We start from the raw sequence: 18,115 nt of genomic DNA, 5'->3' as shown, positions 1-18,115 counted from the left end.
GAGTCAAAGAAATTGCTAATAGTACTCACTAACTTTTGAATTTGGATCATTTGGGTTCATTAAGACATTTAAACAGTTTTGCCAGCTGAGGTTATCATTGATCTTTAGGAGCAGCATAAAAAACACAGTATTCTGCAAATAATCAAGTGGACAGGGAAGTCACAGAGGAGTCCTTTTTTTTCTTCCTCTCTGAACTATATGCATGGCAGAAGTGGGTCATAGGTTTCTGCTCTGGTGCCCCAAGAGGCCCAGAGACCAGCCCTTGTTGACGTGGTTGATTGGGGATGCGGATGAAGGCAATAAGTTCCACATGCTGTGCTCCCGTTGGATCACAGAGTTCTTTCGGTGGGCGCTCTTCCGTGGCCCTTGCTACTCTGGGCTTGGGCTCTGCCATTAGCACAGTTCTTTGGGCCCCTGAGAGCGCCAAGGCGCCCTGCCCAGGGTCCCCAGTCACAGCACTTGCTCGAAGGGGCTTTCTCGACTTCGTTGCTTGCTTTTTCCCGCCGTCTAAGACTGCGTGCAACTGCTCCTGTCCCTTCCCCGGGGGCCTTGGTGGCCGGAGGTGGGGGTCGCAGCGGCCTCTTGGAGCGGCGCTGGGCGGGCGGGCTTTGGGCCCGCCCCGCCAGCATCCCTGGCCCGACTTCCTCCTGCTGCAGGCGGCCGGCCCAGCTGGAGGAAGCGGCGGCGGCAGCGGCCACGATGAGCACGGGCGACGCCGTGTGCACCGGCTGGCTGGTCAAGTCGCCCCCCGAGAGGAAGCTGCAGCGCTACGTGAGTAGGGGCGCTATGCACCCCTGGCCTTCGTGTCCTGCTACCCTTGCCCGTGCAGTGGCCGCGCCAAGGCCACGGGGAGCCCCAGGGCTCTGGGCGCGCCAAATGCAGCCGCTCCCAGAGCCCTGTCTGCAGGCGAGGCCGATCGACGGAAAGCGAAATTGCACGTCGAGCCAGCGTCGCGGCTGTGCCCTGCAGCGGGGCAGATCCCGGTGGCTCTTGCTTGTGGCTTTCAGCGGCTTTGGACAGTTGCTGACCCTGGCAGAGGGAGGTGGGTTGGGGCTGAAGCCTCAGGCACAAGTCCAGGTGCTAGAGAGACCAGGGAGACATCTCCATGAGTGCTCCTGCCTCTGGCGGGAAGTGGATCTGATTCCCATTGCCCAGCGAAGGGAACAGGGCAAGGGATAGGGAAGTGGACAGCAAGAGGAAACCTGCCTGGATACAGCAGGCAGGGAGGCTCCTGCATTACCCTTGGACTCTAAGGAGCCATCTCTCATTTAGTTATCACTAGGGACATGCCTGTCTACAGTCTTCTACATAGTATGAACTCATTTCTCTTCGTGTCGCTTCTCAGCTTTTTTTTTTTTTTTAATGCTGACACCGCATTTTTCTCGTCCAGCAGGAATGATTGACTTTTACTATTATGAAATAAGGGACACTTGGAAGAGCACATCTTCCTACACATCCTATTACCGTCTTTAATTATGCTACTAACAGCTCATCCTGAGAACTCAGGATAAGGTCTTAAAAACATTCTGCTTAAAGACCTGATTGCTACTGAGCTTGTTCTTCAAGCAACTAGGAAGAAACACTTCAGTCCTCTGGGAGCAGCATATAAATAGATATTAGAGCTTTAAAAAGTTTTTGGTTGGGAGTAGCCTGATGGATCCATCTTATTCATAATTTCTAATTTCTTGGCAACTGTAGAACACTGGGGTGGGAACAAATCCACCCATGCCAGCGCCGATCTGATGTAACCAGGGCCAAATGCCTGTTCAGCCTGGTGCTCTTGTCTATAGCTCTCAAACAGCTGTCCCTTACCTCAGCAATATTTTTCATTCCCACATTTAAGAGCACACATTGTATGGAAATTGAAGAGACAAGATCACAAAGAAAACTTAGGTAATGTATGAATACTTCTAGAATTTGTGACAGGATCTTTTCCTGAAGTACAATTTTTCACAGACTCTTTCTCCATTCACCCTGGGAAAGACTCCTCACTCTTTGGTGTCTTTGAAAAGATTTTTGTTGTTTGCACCTATAAGCAACATTTTAGGAGAATGTTGTTCTACTTAGCATATAGACAAGGTAGATAGATAAGCAGTAACGTTTCTCTGATTAGCCACAAGTATGTCCCTGCATCATTCTTTTTGAGTCCAAGAGTCCATAAGAGCAAGGCTTATATCTCACTGCTTTACCTCATCCAGCTGCTTCCCTAACTGTGCAGTTGCTTAAAGTCTCATTAACACTAAAAGGAAACAAGAGAATAAAACCTATTTCTACTCTCATGCGCTACTTTTTCGATGTTTTTAGAGCATGGGTCTCTGAAACACACCTCAAAAAGAAAAGTCGATTTCCTCTATCATTAAAGTCTGCAGGAACCCTTTTAGCCACTAGATGTCGATCGTGTGTCACTTCCACGGGCCTAGGCAGAGCTGTTATTCACTAAGGCTTTAAAGGCTTTAATTAAGCTCCTGTCACAACTAGTTTCTCCTTCCTCCCATGAACTGGGCACCAACTCTTTAGAGGTTTTGTGCTGGGAAGACAGAGAAATAAGACTTGATCCTAGTCCTCAAGAAGTTCATAATCTAACATGTTTAACACAATACCAACCAAAGCTAGTGGCACAACCAGGACAATAATTCAGTTCTTTGTATTGGCAGGTCAGCAAGCAGCACTGCATCAGTACCACAAATGCAAGCTCAGTCTGTGTTTAGGCAAAATGGTTAGTTCAATCTAAGCTTGTACTTCATCCACTTCATTCCATTAGCCAAGGCAACCAGAAAGTTATTCTTGCTTACTGATTTTTTAAAAGTTAGTTGAATTTTTTCTTTTGTAATTTTTGTTTTACAAGTAATAGAGAGATTTATTCCTACAGTAAAAATTCAAACAATATAGGAATAAGCACAAAGAGAAAGTCCCCTCTTCCACCATCCTATCTTCCCTTTGCACCCCTTCTTATTCCACTCCCCTCCCCGGGGATAACAGCTGTTAGCAGTGTAGTATCATGCTAGAAAATTTTCCAGAAAATATGTAACTATTTTGCACAAATGGATCACTTTATGGTAATTGTCCTGCAGTTTGCTTTCTTCACAACAATTCTGGATATTTTTTCCAGGTTAGCACATATATGTTTACTTTGTTTTTCTTTTAGACCATTGCCTTGTGATAAATGTATTATCATAACTTATATTTCCCAATTGACAAAATTTGATTTACTTCTATTTTCTCATGTTTAAAGAATTCTATAACAATCATAACAAACTTATAATAGTTCATACTTATTGACTGTTTATAGCTGTTGGGCACTATGCTAAGGGCTTTACTTGTATTGTCTCTGGATACAAGTTATTTGTTCGGTATGTAATTCACAAATATTTTCTACTACTCTGTAGTCTTTTCACATTCTTTATAGTATCTTTGGTAAAACTGGAATTTCAATTTTTTTATGGAATAAAAACACCATTTTTTCTTTTATGGATCATGCTCTCTCATTGTCAAATCTAAGAACACCTCACCTCCCTATGATTCTGAAAAATTTCTCCTGTTTTTCCTAAAATTTTTATGATTTTACATTTTATATTTAGATGCATCATTCATTTTAAGTTAATCTGTAAAAGTTGTAAAGTATATGTCATGGTTCACTTTCCTGCATATGGATTCCATTTGCTCTGATGCCACTTATTGAGTTGACTGTTTTTATTCCATTGATTTATTTTTGCAACTTTGTAAAAAAATCAATTTATCACATTTAATGTAGGTCTGGTTCTTGATTCTCCAAGTCTGTTCCATTGAACTATTTGTTTATTTTTATGCCAACATCATGTGATTTGATGACCACAAATTTATAATAATTCTTGAAATGAGATAGTTTAGACCACCAACTTTGGTTTTCTTTGTCAGGGTTATATTGACCATTTTAGGTCCTTTGTTTCGGTCAATTTTAGAATTAGTTTGACATTTGATTTTGTTGCTCTTGTATCCTGTATCCTTGCTAAAAATTACTGATTAGTTCTAGGAGCCTTGTTTGTTCTTGGAACTTGCAGTATGGTAAATGTTGCATAGAAATTATAAAAACAGAGATCCTTTACTGTTTCTTGACCTTAGTATGTCATCTGTAGGGTTTTTGTAGGTGTCCTTAACAAACTGAGGAATTGTCCCTGTATTGCTAATTTTGTCAAAAATTTTTTTAAAAATCATGAATTTGATTTTGTTCAATGATTTTCCTGCATCTATAAAAAAAATAATAAGCTTTTTTCTTTATAGCATGTTACTAAGGTAAATTATACTGATTCATTTTTTAATGTTGAACCAGACTTGAACTCCTAAGATAAACTTTACTTGGTTGTAATGTCTTATTCTTTTCATGTATTGCTGGATTTGTTTTTCTAATATTTTGCTGAAGATATTTGTGTCTCTGTTAGTGGGGGACATGGGCTTCAGTTTTCCTTTTTTTGTGCTGTCTTTGTTAGGTTTTGATATTAGCATAATGCTGGCTTCATAAAATAAAATGGGAAGTGTTCCCTCCTCTTTTTTTTTTTCTGAAAGATATTGTACTAAATTTGTATTCCTTCTTCCTTAAATGAGTGTTAGAATCCACCATTTAACCATTTGGGACTGGGCTTTTCTTTGTGAGAAGATGAACTATGAATTCCACTTGTTTAACAGATACAGGGCTAAACAGATTATCTATATCTTCTTGATTGAGCTTCAATATTTTGTGACTTTCAAGGATTTTTTTCTATTTCATCTGCATTCTTGAATTTATTGGCATTAAGTTGGTCATTTTCTCTTATTAGTATTTGCAATGAGGGCTCCTTTTCCGTTTGTGATGCTGTAGTTTATGTCCTCTTTATTTTTTCCCTAATCAGTTTTGTATCTTTTCTAAGAACCAGTTTTGAGTTTCATTGATCTCTGCTTGTTTTCTGCTTTTGATTTAATTGATTTACCCACCTATCTTTATTATCTCCTTCCTTCTAATTGTTTTGGGTTTAATTTTATCACTTCTTTATCTAGTTTATTAAAGTGGAAACTTAATTTACTGATATGAGATCTTTCTTATTTTCTAATATAAGCATTTAATGCTACAAACTTCTCTCTAAACGTGGTTTAAGTGCATCCCACAAAATTGGAATTGTTATGTTTTAATTTCATTCATTTTAAAACATTATTTAATTTCTGTCTGAGGTTTCCTTTTTGACTTAAGGATTGTCTACAATTTTTTGTTTGATTTCCAAATATTGGGGGATTTTCAAAATTTCATTGTTATTAATTTCTAGCTAAATTTCATTATGATCTAAGAACAAACTATATCATTTCTATTCTTTAAATTTTATTAGGTTATATTATGGCCCACAACATAATTTCCCTTATTGAATATTATGTATACACTTGAAGAAAATGAGTTTTCTATTATTGGGTGGAATGTTCTAGAAATTTTAATTAAGCCAGCTTGGTTGATAGTGTTTTCAGTTCTTCCATATCCTTACTGATTTTCTGCTTACTTTTACCATCAGTTACTAAGAGATAAGTATGAAAATTTCTATCTGTAGTTGTGAATTTGTCCAGCCCAGTTCCATTTTTATGTCATATATTTTGATGATCATTTGTTACATACATTTAGCACTATTATTTTCTTGGGTAACAGAAATCATTTTGTTTATTTGTTTCTATAACTCTGATGTTATTCTTTGTTTTGAAGTCTTGCTTTTTTATTCATTCTTACCTTCTTTGTTTTTGCCTTCTCCTGAGTTAAATAAGCATTTTTATTATTACACTTGTCTCCATTACTAACTTACTATTCATAACTTTTTACAAATTTTTAGCAGTTGTCTTAGAGCATAAAAAGACATCTTTAATTAAGGAGGTTTCCTTTAAGTAATGCACTACTTCTTGAGCAGTGTGAGGCCCTTAAAGCAATATAGTGCCATGTCAATGTCATGCATTGTAAATACTAGAAACATGATACGTTGCTTCTAATTTTGCTTTAACCAATCAGTTTTTTTCAAGCAATTAAAATGAGAAAAATGTATTTTGCTTATTTCATTTCCAACACACTTTACTTTAGGCAGGCTCAAGTTTCTGCCTGTATTATTGCTTTTCAGTGAGACTTCATTTCGTGCAGCATCCCCAGCAGTATTTCATTGTTGGTTTTACTCCTTGCACTTCATAGAATTTGTGGAGGAAAAGCCAAGAGTGCAAACCTCTTCTACCTATGGTCCTTAAGGGCTTCACATTTTCTTTCTAGACTACACTCAGCCTCTACCAATTCATCAAGTATGCTAGGTGAATTCTTCTTACTGGTATTTGGTAGTCTCTGACCCAGATAAGTATGAGCTTGGTTCTAATCTCTCTCTGAAAGCTCCTGTTTCTTTCCAGATTTAACATGTATATGTTGCACTGCAACCTCAGGTTATTTAAGATCATATTTATTTGGTTAATTGATTCCTCTATTATTATGAAATAATAATAAAATAATGTTATATAAATAATATTATGGGATATAAATTGCCAATTTTTAAAATTTAAACAGCCAATTTCCTTTTTTTATATTCTTTGCTCTGAAATCTGCATTGTTTGATACTAATACAGCCATTCTAGCTTTCTTTTTTATTAATGATATGATTTTTATCATTTTACTTTTAATTTTTCAGTGTTTACACTTAAAGTGGTTTTCTTATAGGTAGCTATAGTCAGTCTTGCTTTTTAAATCCAATCTGACAATCCTTTCCTTTTATTTAGACCATTGCATTTAATTTGACTATTAATATCATTGATTTTCAATCTCTTATCTTGCTACTTGTCTCATTTATTCTTTGTTTCCATTTTTCTCTTTGTGCTCTGTTTCAGATCAATTATTTTTATAATTCCATTTTATCTTCTTTGTTAGCTTTGCCTTTTGTGTTTAATTTGAAATTATGGTGATGGCTTTAGAGTTTTAGTATACACTTTAACTGATCATAGTCTGCCTCAAAGTAATATTATATCACTTCATGTATTGTATATAAACTTACAAAAGTATACTTCAATTATCCCTCTCCCAGACTTTGTGCTTCTGCTGTTATATATTTTACTTCTACATATGTTATAAACCCCACAATAAATTGTTAATTCTTTTTTTTTTTTTGCTTTAAACAGCCAATTGTCTTTTTTTATTTTTTGGTACTGGGTATTGAACCTAGGGACACTAAGTCACATCCCCAGCTCTTTTTGTATTTTATTTAGAGACAGGGTCTCACTAAGTTGCTTAGCACCTCACTAAGTTGCTGAGGCTGGTCTTGAATTTGCAATCCTCCTACATCACTGGAACTACAGACGTGCCACCACGCCCAGCAAAACAGCCAATTATCTTTTAAACAGATTTTTAAAAGAAGAAAAGTGCATTTATGCACATATTTACAAGATCTGAGATTCTTTCTGTTCATCCATGTTTCCCACCTGGAATAATTTGCCTTCTGCTCTGTAGGTCTGCTGGTGATGAAGCCTTTAAGCCTTTGTACATCTGAAAAAGATATTTATTCTACCTCAGTTTTTAAATTATTTTTTTTTGCTGGGGAAAGGAGTCTTGCTTAATTTTTTTTCCCCTTTGAGTATTTTACGCATGTTATTCACTGTCTTCTCGTGTGTATTATTCCTTTGCACATAATGTGTCTTTTTTTCCTCCAGCACTGTTAGTATCAGTTTGGGGTTCATTGAACTTCTTGGATGCACAGATCTGTAGTTTTTTCTTAGCAATAATAATGCTTTAAATATTTATTTTCTCTCCCATCTCTTTCCTTTTACTCGGAGATTCCAATTACACCTATAATAGACTGCTTGAAATTGTTCATTTATCTTTTTTCTGCAGTGTCTACGATCTCCTGTTAATTTTATATAGTGTATCTTTCACCTGAGACCTTTCATTTTTCATATTGTGCATTTTAATCTTTTACATGTCTCCTTAATATTTTCATGATTTCCTCTACCTTCTTGAACATGAATTACAATCTGTCAGTGTTCTTGTCTACAAATGAAATGTGCACAACTTCTTTATAGAAATTAACCTGTCCATATCATTAGAAATTTATCTTAGGGACCAGGTTCCTAATATTTGTAGCGTTTAATACATATTTTCTAGCATGCAATGTTGTTTCAGTCAGCTTTGCATAGCTTTGACCATATTAACCTAGAAGAGGCAAAGTTTATTTTGGCTCACAGTTCAGAGATTCAATCCACAGTTGGCCGAGTTCATTACTGTGGGCCCAAGTTGAGGCAGAACAAAAATGGTAGAAGGATGTGGCAGAGAAAAGCTGCTCAGCTCATGGCTGGTCAGGAAGTAGAGAAAAGGGGAGGGGGCCACAGGGAAGACACTCACTTCCAGGGCATACTCAAAGTGACCCACCTTCTCCAGCCATGCCCTACCTGCCCACAGTTACCACTCAGTCCATTCAAACTAGGAAGGACTGATTAGATTATATCTTTCACATTCCAATCATTTCACTTCTGAATATTTCTGCAGAAACATAGGAGCATTTGGGGGACAGCTCATATCCAAACTATAAAAAAATATTTTACTAATCTAAGGTCTTCTCTACTTTGTGCTCAGCTGGTCTCATCAGTATGATGTCATTAAGCATAGTGATTGCAAGTATGATGGTCTGTGAGATGTCTAAAGATCACTGTCCCCACAGGCTAGATGAAGTAGTAGGCAGCAGAGTTCACAGCCTTGAGGCATAATCATAATGATGTACTATTTCTCTGCCAGTTGAAAGTGGACTGCACTGCTGACTCTGCACGTTGATTAAAAAAAGATAAAAGCATTTGCAAGATCAATAGCTGCATACCGGGTGCCAAGATGGTATTTGTTTGATCTAGTGAAGAGACTGTATCTAGAAAAGCAATTATAATTGACATCAACACTAGATTATGTGTATGATAATATATTTTCCAAGATCCATCCACCTTCTTGCAGGCCAAACAGACATGTCAAATTGGGTTGTGGTAGGAATCATTCCTTCTACATTTTTCAAGTCTTTGATAATTTCTGTAATTCTCTGAGGTTACTTTTCTTTTAAATGTTTAGTTGTAGATGGATACAATACCTTTATTTTATTTATTTATATTTAAATGGTGCTGAGCATTGAACCCAGTGCCCCACACATGCAAGGCAAGCATCCTACCACTGAACCATAACCCCAGCCCTGCCGTATTGCTTTTGAATTACTATTCTGGTAGTGGGTGTGGGGAGTGCTGGTGACTTTTTCTTTTTACTATCATAACCGTCCCTCCACAGGTAAGAAGACTGATGTGGGGATTTGATCAATCACCAAGGATATTTGTTCCAATTATATATTCAAGGATTGGGGAAATGATCATAGATCCCCTGAGACCACTCTGAGATGGAATTAAGTCAAAACTTTGTTACCTGGCATCCCTAAATTTGTGTGGCTTGTTTGCCGTCATTCCCCACTCCCATCTCCAGCCCCAGATAGGAACTGCTCTCTATAGATGCACTTTTTATAGAAATGTCTTGATTGGAATCACATTGTATATGCTATTTTGTACCAGTCTTCTTTCTTTAGCATTGACCACACAGTAGCCAGTGCATTTTATGAAATTCATTTAAGGTGTATGCTGAGGCTATTGGTTGGAGATTTTTCTTATTTTGTAATATAGACATTTAGTGCTATTAATTTTCCCTCAGCACTGTTTTAGTGGCATTCAACAAATTCTATTATATTGTGCTTTCATTTTTGTTCACTTCAAGGTATTTTCTAATTTTCCTTGTGATATCTTCTATGACCTGTGAGTTATTTAGAAGTATATTACTGAATTCCAAATATTGAGAGTTTCAAATATCTTTCTATTTTCTTTTTTTTAAAAATATTTATTTATTTATTTATTTTACTTGTAGTTAATACACAATGCCTTTATTTTATTTATTTATTTTTTATGTGGTGCTGGGGATTGAACCCAGGGCCCCCTAAGCAAGCACTCTACCACAACCCTGAGCCACAACCCCAGCCCTCTTTCTATGTTCTAATTGTAACTTAATTTCTTTGTGGTCAGGCAACACATTTTGTATAATTTGAATCTTTTAAAATTTGTTGAGACTTGTTTTATCACCTAGTATATAGTGGTGACAGCCAGCAAATGAGCTGGGGAAATGTCCCAGCATCAGAAGACAGCATAAAGAGGTGGTCTTGGTATTAAGATAATAGGTAAGCTATTGGAGACCAAGTCTCCAGATATGTCTATAGTTTTCTCTCATACTTATTATCATGTGTGTGTCCTTTATCTGATGTTCTGATTGGTAGCTATGTTTTCTGTTTTTAAGGACTTTTTCCTTTTAACATCAGTATGCCTATACTTTCTGGATATCTCACCATCCTGTGAGAATTTTTTCTAACATGTTTAGTATACTCTGGCTTCCTCCATTATATCCATATCCATATTTAGGGGAACAGGTTTCTAGAAAGAGGGAACAACAAGTGCAAAGGTCCTGAAGCAGAAGGAGTATATTTGCCATATTCAAGGAAGAGCTTTTAAAATTTAATTTGGTATTCTTCAAACATTTGATAATTCTTGGGTATCTGCTCACATTTGTATTTGATGGTATAGAACAGTGGCTCTCAGTGGAGGAGGTATTTTGCCCCCAGTCATGATGGCTGTATTTAGCAAAATAAATAAATAATGGACCTATAAGTCATCCACTTAAATTTACATTTTCAGGTAATAAAAAAATTTTGGAGTGTAAGCAAGTTTAGTATAAGTGTGTCAACATTTTGGAATAAGGGAACATTGGAAATTTTTGATGTTAAAACTAGTGGTGAGGGTGCTATTGGCACTTCACAAGTAGACACTACACATGCCATTAAATATCCTATATTACAAAGAATTCAGGCCAAAATGTCAATAGTGCGAAGCATGAGAAATTCTGTTCTACATTTTGAACAGTGAATTTCTTCAGGTTAAATGACAATCCTGTTGACAAATGTCCTGTTTCTGGATCTGGTGAAAAGGAAAGTCAAGGACCTGGGTTGAACATACTGGTGGCTTGTTTCTTGGGTCATGTGCCCCACAGTAACTGGAAGTCTCTATACTCAGGATCACCCCCTAGGGTAGCTCTTCTCCAGGTATCCCAGCTATCCCGGGAGAGCTGGCGACCACAGCTCTCTAATCAGCTCAAGAAAAAAAAAAAAAAATCTGTGTTTTGTCTAGGTTTTTGTCTCCAGAGGGAGGGAAGTTATTTGCAACTTTTTACATCCTAGGTGTTTCTAGCCTCGTGCTACTATAAACAATATTGTGGTGAATATCTTTGTACATTGGTATTTGTGGTCATGTGCAATGATGCTTATAAAAACAATCTTAGAATTGCGGAATCAAAGTACAAGTGAATGTACAATGCCAATAGTGCATGAAAATGCTTGTGCCTTGTTTACTCCTCAAATATACTGCATTATTAATGTTTGACCTTTACAAAGTTGATAGATGATAAATAGTATCTTATTTTGATTAAATTTCTGTATGAGTGAGGTTGAACATCTTTTCATATATAAAATCCATTTGTATTTCTGTTTCTATAAAATCATCTTAAATGCAATCTCAATCTTAAATCTTTCCTTAGGTCTGCTTTGGGGGAAATATTGTTAATCTTCCTTGTCAATTAATATACCTCTGCTCAGTTTTAAAATTGTTGTAGAAGAGGTAATACATTAATTCACACATTTCAAAAATTTTTTACAAAGACATTTGCAGGTTTTTATTCCCCCTTTTCCTACATAAATGAGCTTGCTCTATACACTATTTAGTACCTTAATCTGCCTCATTAAAATTTGCCCTAGAATTATTTCCATGTCAGTAACCAGAGACCATCATTTTTGACAGCTGTAGATTATTGGGTTGTGTGGCTATACCACAGTTTATCCAACCAGTTCCCTATTTTGGACACCTGGGGATTCTATTCTTTTTTCTTATTTTAAAAAAATTTATATTTGTTCTTTTTGGTTATACACAACAGTAAAATCTATTTTGACATGTTTATACAAACATGGAGTATATCTTATTCTAATTAGGTCTCCAGTCTTGTGGATGTACACAATGGTGAGATTCACTGTGGTGTATTCATATATGAGCATAGGAAATTTATATCAGATTCATTCTACTGTGTTTCCTATTCCTATATCCACTCCCTTCCCTTAATTCCCCTTTGTCTAATCCACTGAACTTCTACCCCACCCTGCTTACTGTGCATTAGCTTTCACATCTCAGCAAAAAGATTCAACCTTTGGCTTTTGGGAACTGGATTATTTCACTTAGCATGATAGTCTCTGGATCCATCTTTTCTTTTGATATTACAACTGATGTCATATGAATAACATTTTGTTTGATATTTTGTGTTGCCAAACTTCAAGATTCTTGCCAAAAACAAATAGGCAAGAAGTGATATTTGTGTGAAGGTTTAATGTAGTTTTTTTTTTTTAATTTAGAAGGAGGTTGAGCATTTCTTCATATGTTTCTTTTCTGTGACCTGCATGCTCTTTCTTCATTGTTGTTCTTTTTATTCTTAATTTTTGAGATAAAGAGTTGTGCATAGTTTTTCCTAGTTTGTCATTTGTAGTTTGACTTTGCTTAAGTTGTTTTTTTTTTATTTCTGTGTGTGTATGTGACAAACATATTGTATCCAGTAAAAGTTGTCAATATTTTATTTTATAGTTTTTAGATTTTAAGTCATGGAGGAAGAATCTTTTCCACTCCATGATTATAAAGGAATCTGCCTGTGCCTCCTTCTAGTGCCTATGTGGTTTTACTTTATTATATTTTCTTTAGATTCATGATCAATTTGTACTTTTTCTTAATGCAGACATAAAAGATGGATTCAATTTTATTTTATTTTCCTAACGGCTATACAGTTGTCCTAAAATTACTTATTACAAAGTTCACATAAACAAGTTTTCTTCACACTGGCATGTATACATTTCTTTTAAGTTTATACCTAGAATTTTTCAGTTTTGTTATTTATATTTGAGGCTTTTCCTCAATTATATCCACTAATTGATTGTTCTTTGAATATACAAAGCTATTGTTTGTGTCTTTCTCTGGGTTCCTTAGAAAACAGATCTTGATCCAAAGCTTACTTGCAATATGTTGTTGGGATCATAATTCCAGTGCAGTAGGAGTGATGGAAAAAGGGACAAAGGAAAGAAAATGCAAAATAATGTTACCAAATTGACCTCAGCCTCACAAGAACAGAAATAGTTGGGTTTTATTGGATGTATTTGAACAGGTTCTGTGGACCACTGTACCTCAAAATTGTCTTTTGCTGCAAGGAAAGAAGAGAAATTTATGTACCAGTTCCTTCGTGGCTCTTGTCTCTTATTGTCCCTTTAAATAGTTACTGGGAAGACCAGACTCCATATTCTGCTTATCTGAATCTAGAAGTGGTGAAAGGAGCAAAGCTTTTGAAGGTTATTGTGGTTTGTATCTGGAACATTCCCCCAAAGCTCATGTGTTGAAAGCATAGTCCCCAATGCAGCAAATTTCAGAGGTGGAGCTTTTAGGCAATGATTAGATCATAAGGGCTCTGACCTCATTTAGTGGATTAACTCATTTAGTGGATTAATCCTTTGATAGCTGAATGGACTACTGCAAGGTGGGATCTATATGGGAGAAGTAAATCACTGGGGGTTACCCTGGCAAGGTTTAACGTGTCCCTACCCCCTTCTTCTCACCTGCTCTATTTCCCACCTACCATGAGCACACCATTCCATCTTGATGGGCTGCCTCACCTGAGGCCCAGAGCAATGGAGTCAGCCAACCATGGACTGAACCTCTGAAACCATAAGCCAAAATAAACTTTTCTTCCTCTAAGTTCTTTTTGTCATGTATTTTTGTCACAGTGATGAAAAAGCTGACTAACACAAGGATTCAGTTGGGATAGGCCTGGACATAGGAGCTTCTGTGCTTCTACCATGGCAGATACGATAAAAGAAGGTATTATCTGCAGGGAGGATAAAGTAGCCAGAACATGAGGGGCTATCAACAGAGGCCATTGCTGCCCATTAAGGGAGCAGCCAAGACCAGGAGGGCAGGTGGAACCAAATTCAGCTAAAGGCGCACAAAATTGTGACCAATATAATTTCCACATATAAACACCATATCCTCTTACCTTGGAACTTTCTTGATATTTGTAGTAGTTCTTCACTTGATTCTTTAGGGTTTTCCACATATACAATCATTTCATCTGAAGAGAACTAGTTTCACAACATTTTTTTTTTCAATTCTGATGTCTTTTTTTTGTCTATATTAAATATGTTGGATAACACCCCTATGTGAAACAGTATTATTGATAGTGGGCTATCTTATTTTGATCATATGTATATATGTCATATTAGAGAAATATTTCACTGATTCCTGTATTACTGAGTGTTTTTTAACCAGTCATTGTTGAAATTTATCAAAAGTTTTTTTCAGTATCTCTAAAGATGATCATATGATTTTTTCATTGAATTTAGTAAAGCAATGATTTCTGTTAATAGATTATCAAATATTGAAGTACATTTACACTTCTGGAGTAAATTACAGTTGATTGGGTTATTTTTAGTTGTGTTATTGAATTATTCATGCTAATATTTTATATTTTATTTTTACATCAATATTTGTAGGCATGATTGCTATTTGGTTTTATTTTCTGCACAAACTTTAGCTGATTTTTCACATAAATATTATATTTGGTTGATATAAAACTTTGGTTTTTGTGTATTCAGATCTTTGTCAACTTTCTCTGTTTCTTCTTTGGAAATTGATCTGTTTAGTCTCTCTCTCTCTCTGTGAGTCAATTTTGGTAAATTACACTTTTCTGGAAAAAATATTCCTATAATCCTGGTGTTCCAGTTCTTCCACATATGATTTAAAAAATGATTCCTATGAATTTTATTTTTATTTTTTTTCCTCCCCCACCCCATTAATTAGGTTAATTAGGTTTTTCAGTAGTTTTTCTATTTTTTATTTTTGTTTTTGTTAATAAATGGCTCTGTGTTTATTAACTAGTCCTATTGAAATATTTTTGAACTCTTTAATAACTTCTCTCATATTTATTAATTCTTTTCCCCTAGTTGTATATTTTAGAGATGAGGAAACTCAAACTGATTACACATTCTATGTAGATGTTGTACCAGTCAAGGTTTTAAGTGGCAAGCAAGCTGACCCTAAGTGGTTTAAGCAGAAAAGGTGCTTATCAAAATGATATTGGGTAGCTCACAGAAATGTTCAGAGGATGGGAGAAGCAGCTTTGAGGTTAAACAGCCAGGAAAAAACACCCCAAACCACAAGTCAGAACTAGTGGTGGTGAGAAATCCGCTGCCACGACTGCCTACTTCTTCCTTTCCTCCTGTGTCAAAGGGAGTAGGTTTGTCTGAGTGATGGCCCTTGTCTGTAGTATTGTCAAAAGCCTACCAAAGAGTCTGTAACTCTGTGAATTAAATTGAAAAACTTATTGCCTCCATCACATCCTAGATAAAATAGTACAGAAAGGAAAGAAAAAGATGATTACAAAGTGTCAGAGCAGCGCAGAACAAACGGATCCATGTTCTCCTTTTGCTTGCCAATACCTCAGTTGGTCAGGGCCACATTTTGCCCAGCCATTTGTTATCTGGACAATTCCAGGGACAGGAAAGTGGTTCCCAAATAATTGTTCAATAGCCTTGGTTGTGAGAAATTGGTCCTAGTGTCACCTCTTGAGAGAAAAACAGAACACATCTAGTTCTTTTTCAGTTTTAGAGCCCTACAACTATTCACTCCAAATGTTAGCAGTTTGTTCAGCTATTCCTTAGGACACAACAGGATTCTGAATTTGCTCACTGTCCTGTCTATCTCTTCTGAACTCAATGGGTATCAGAACTGAATAATACCAGTTCTCTGACCTAGACAATTCAGGGCTAAGCAGAGCAGGATGATCACTCCTCATCTGGATGCTATGCTTCTGAGAAGGCAGCTGGAGATTCCATTAGCTTTGTTCTGGCAGCCACACCACACCGTTGACTCACACTGAGCTTCCTGTCAAGTGAACTTACTTTTCCTCTGTGTTTTGCTAAGCTATCTATTCTCCAGTCTGTTTTTGTGCACTGGTATTTTGGATAAGTCCAGGAACAGTACCTTATTACTGTTAAATTTCATTTTTTGGCAATTGGTTCTTCTTGTCAGTGTATGAAGATCTTTTGGGGTATGGAATAAAAGATCTAGTTTGGGGGCACATAATTAAGACTAGTACATTCAGGCCAGGGCCTGCTTTTCTCAGCCAACTTCCAGTCACCCCTCCTTCTCAGAGTTCTGACCAGTAGGGAAATGACAAGAAGCACAAGATGAGGCAGATGGAGGCAAAACAGCTGTTGCACTACTGAAAAAAAAAAAAAAAAAGCTGAATTGGAGAAAGCCACTTGGGCCTAAAGCCAAAGCGGGGCTTCCTACTCTTTCTGGTGAAGCTGGATGATGAGGGCAGTGAGAAGAGTGGTTAAGGTTATTTGGACATTAAAGAGTGAAAACAAAGGGGAAGAAGGCATTTTATTCACTTGCAATTATAGTGACTAGAAATTCAGAGAGTTAGGTGACCAGACTAGGGCCTGATAGAGAAAGAAATACAGCCAAGTCATGAGCAGGAATCAAACAATTTCCAAAGGCACAGCTACATCTTCAGGCTCTGTACCATGTTTTTTAAAATATGTTTTTAGTTGTAGGTGAACACAATACCTTTATTTTATTTATTCATATGTGGTGCTGAGGATTGAACCCAGGGCCCCATGTGTAAGTAGGCAAGCACTCTACCATGGAGCTATAGCCCCAGACTATACCGTGTGTTTTACATGAGTTCCACTCATAGATGTTTGTGAGAGTGAGGATAGAACCTTAATGGGAAAACCTCTTGAAAAGCCTTTCCACAGTTCTTGTTCAGAACCTAGACCATGAGTGCAGGAACATAGCAGATTTAGTTCTCTGTAGGAAAAGCTTCCTAAAAGGTGTCTATAAGCTGTCAATAAAAGTGACACATTCATATTTTATTACTAATACTGCAGAAAGATATCAGACATATGCTTCTCCTCCCCCACCTGCCAACAGCTCTCACCTGAGGTTCCTATTGGAGGGATTGCTTTTGGCCTTCCAGAGACCTTTGTGCTTGTACTTGAGAGAGCTAAAACTGTCTGAAATTTTGCATTATCCAACTCCTTAATTAGGTGACAGAATGGACAATGTTCCAAGGTGATGGGTTGGACTGAAGCCCAAGGAGAGAGAGATGGAATAGCTGTGAGGAGAGGGGTGATGGCAGCGGGTGAGAAACTCATGTAGGGTCTTATAGGCTAAAGTAAGGCCTTTAGCTTTTCCTCTGAGTGACAGAGGAAGACATTAGGGGTTTATGAACACAGAAATGACATTATTTGATATGAATTGCAACAGGACCACTCTAGTATCTGCATTGAATGCAGGAACTAGGGCAGAAGCAGTGATGGCTCCTAGCAGGAATGGAGTGGTAGAGGTGGATATATCCTGAAGGTAGAGCTAGCAGGATTATTTGATGGATTGGTTACTCTGTGTGAAAAAAAAATGAGTGAAGAAATCCAGTGTGCTTTTCCCAAGCAAATATATCCCATTTTAAATTAGCATACTCCATATATATACACACTCTTGTCATTTATACCTAAAAGAACAAATAGAGAAAGAGAAAAAAATAGCAATTTCTGGATATATGATTTGAAGCCATTTCTGATTCTTTTTGTATGATATGCTTATTTTTATATTTTGCCCTTTTTAACTTAGTGTTTCATAGAAGCTCTTTATTCGTTTGATTTATTAACTATACAGTTACCTACATATTGATCATCTCAACTTCGCTAACCATGTGTGTGTGTGTGTGTGTGTCTGTGTGTGTATATATATATATATATATATATATATATATATATATATATATAATTTTTACTTTTTATAAGTAAATCTCTTCCTTTATAGTTTTTTGTGATTTGTTTGGCATTTCACAATTACATTCATATAATAATTAAACATAAAAAGATTTAAATATTTTATAATTTTGGAATGGGGAAGGCCTCCAAACTTGCATGTGGGGTCTCTCTGCACTTCAGATAAGCTAGTATGGCCT

At 36.7% G+C, this 18,115-nt stretch overlaps 1 protein-coding gene across 5 annotated transcripts in view; it reads left to right on the top strand.

Moving 5' to 3' along the window:
- Positions 1–675: 675 nt before the first annotated feature.
- Gab3 (GRB2 associated binding protein 3) overlaps positions 676–18,115 on the top strand; it is a 57,814-nt gene continuing 40,374 nt past the window's right edge. For all 5 annotated transcript variants that reach the window (XM_027923020.2, XM_027923017.2, XM_027923019.2 and 2 more), the window contains exon 1: positions 676–771. In XM_027923020.2, the coding sequence (XP_027778821.1) occupies positions 700–771 (72 nt within the window). In that variant the 5' untranslated portion in view covers positions 676–699. The remainder of the gene's footprint in view (positions 772–18,115) is intronic.

Source organism: Marmota flaviventris, chromosome X, assembly GCF_047511675.1.
Source record: "Marmota flaviventris isolate mMarFla1 chromosome X, mMarFla1.hap1, whole genome shotgun sequence".
Classification (NCBI taxonomy): domain Eukaryota; kingdom Metazoa; phylum Chordata; class Mammalia; order Rodentia; family Sciuridae; genus Marmota; species Marmota flaviventris.
This window is presented reverse-complemented; position numbering and strand designations above follow the sequence as displayed.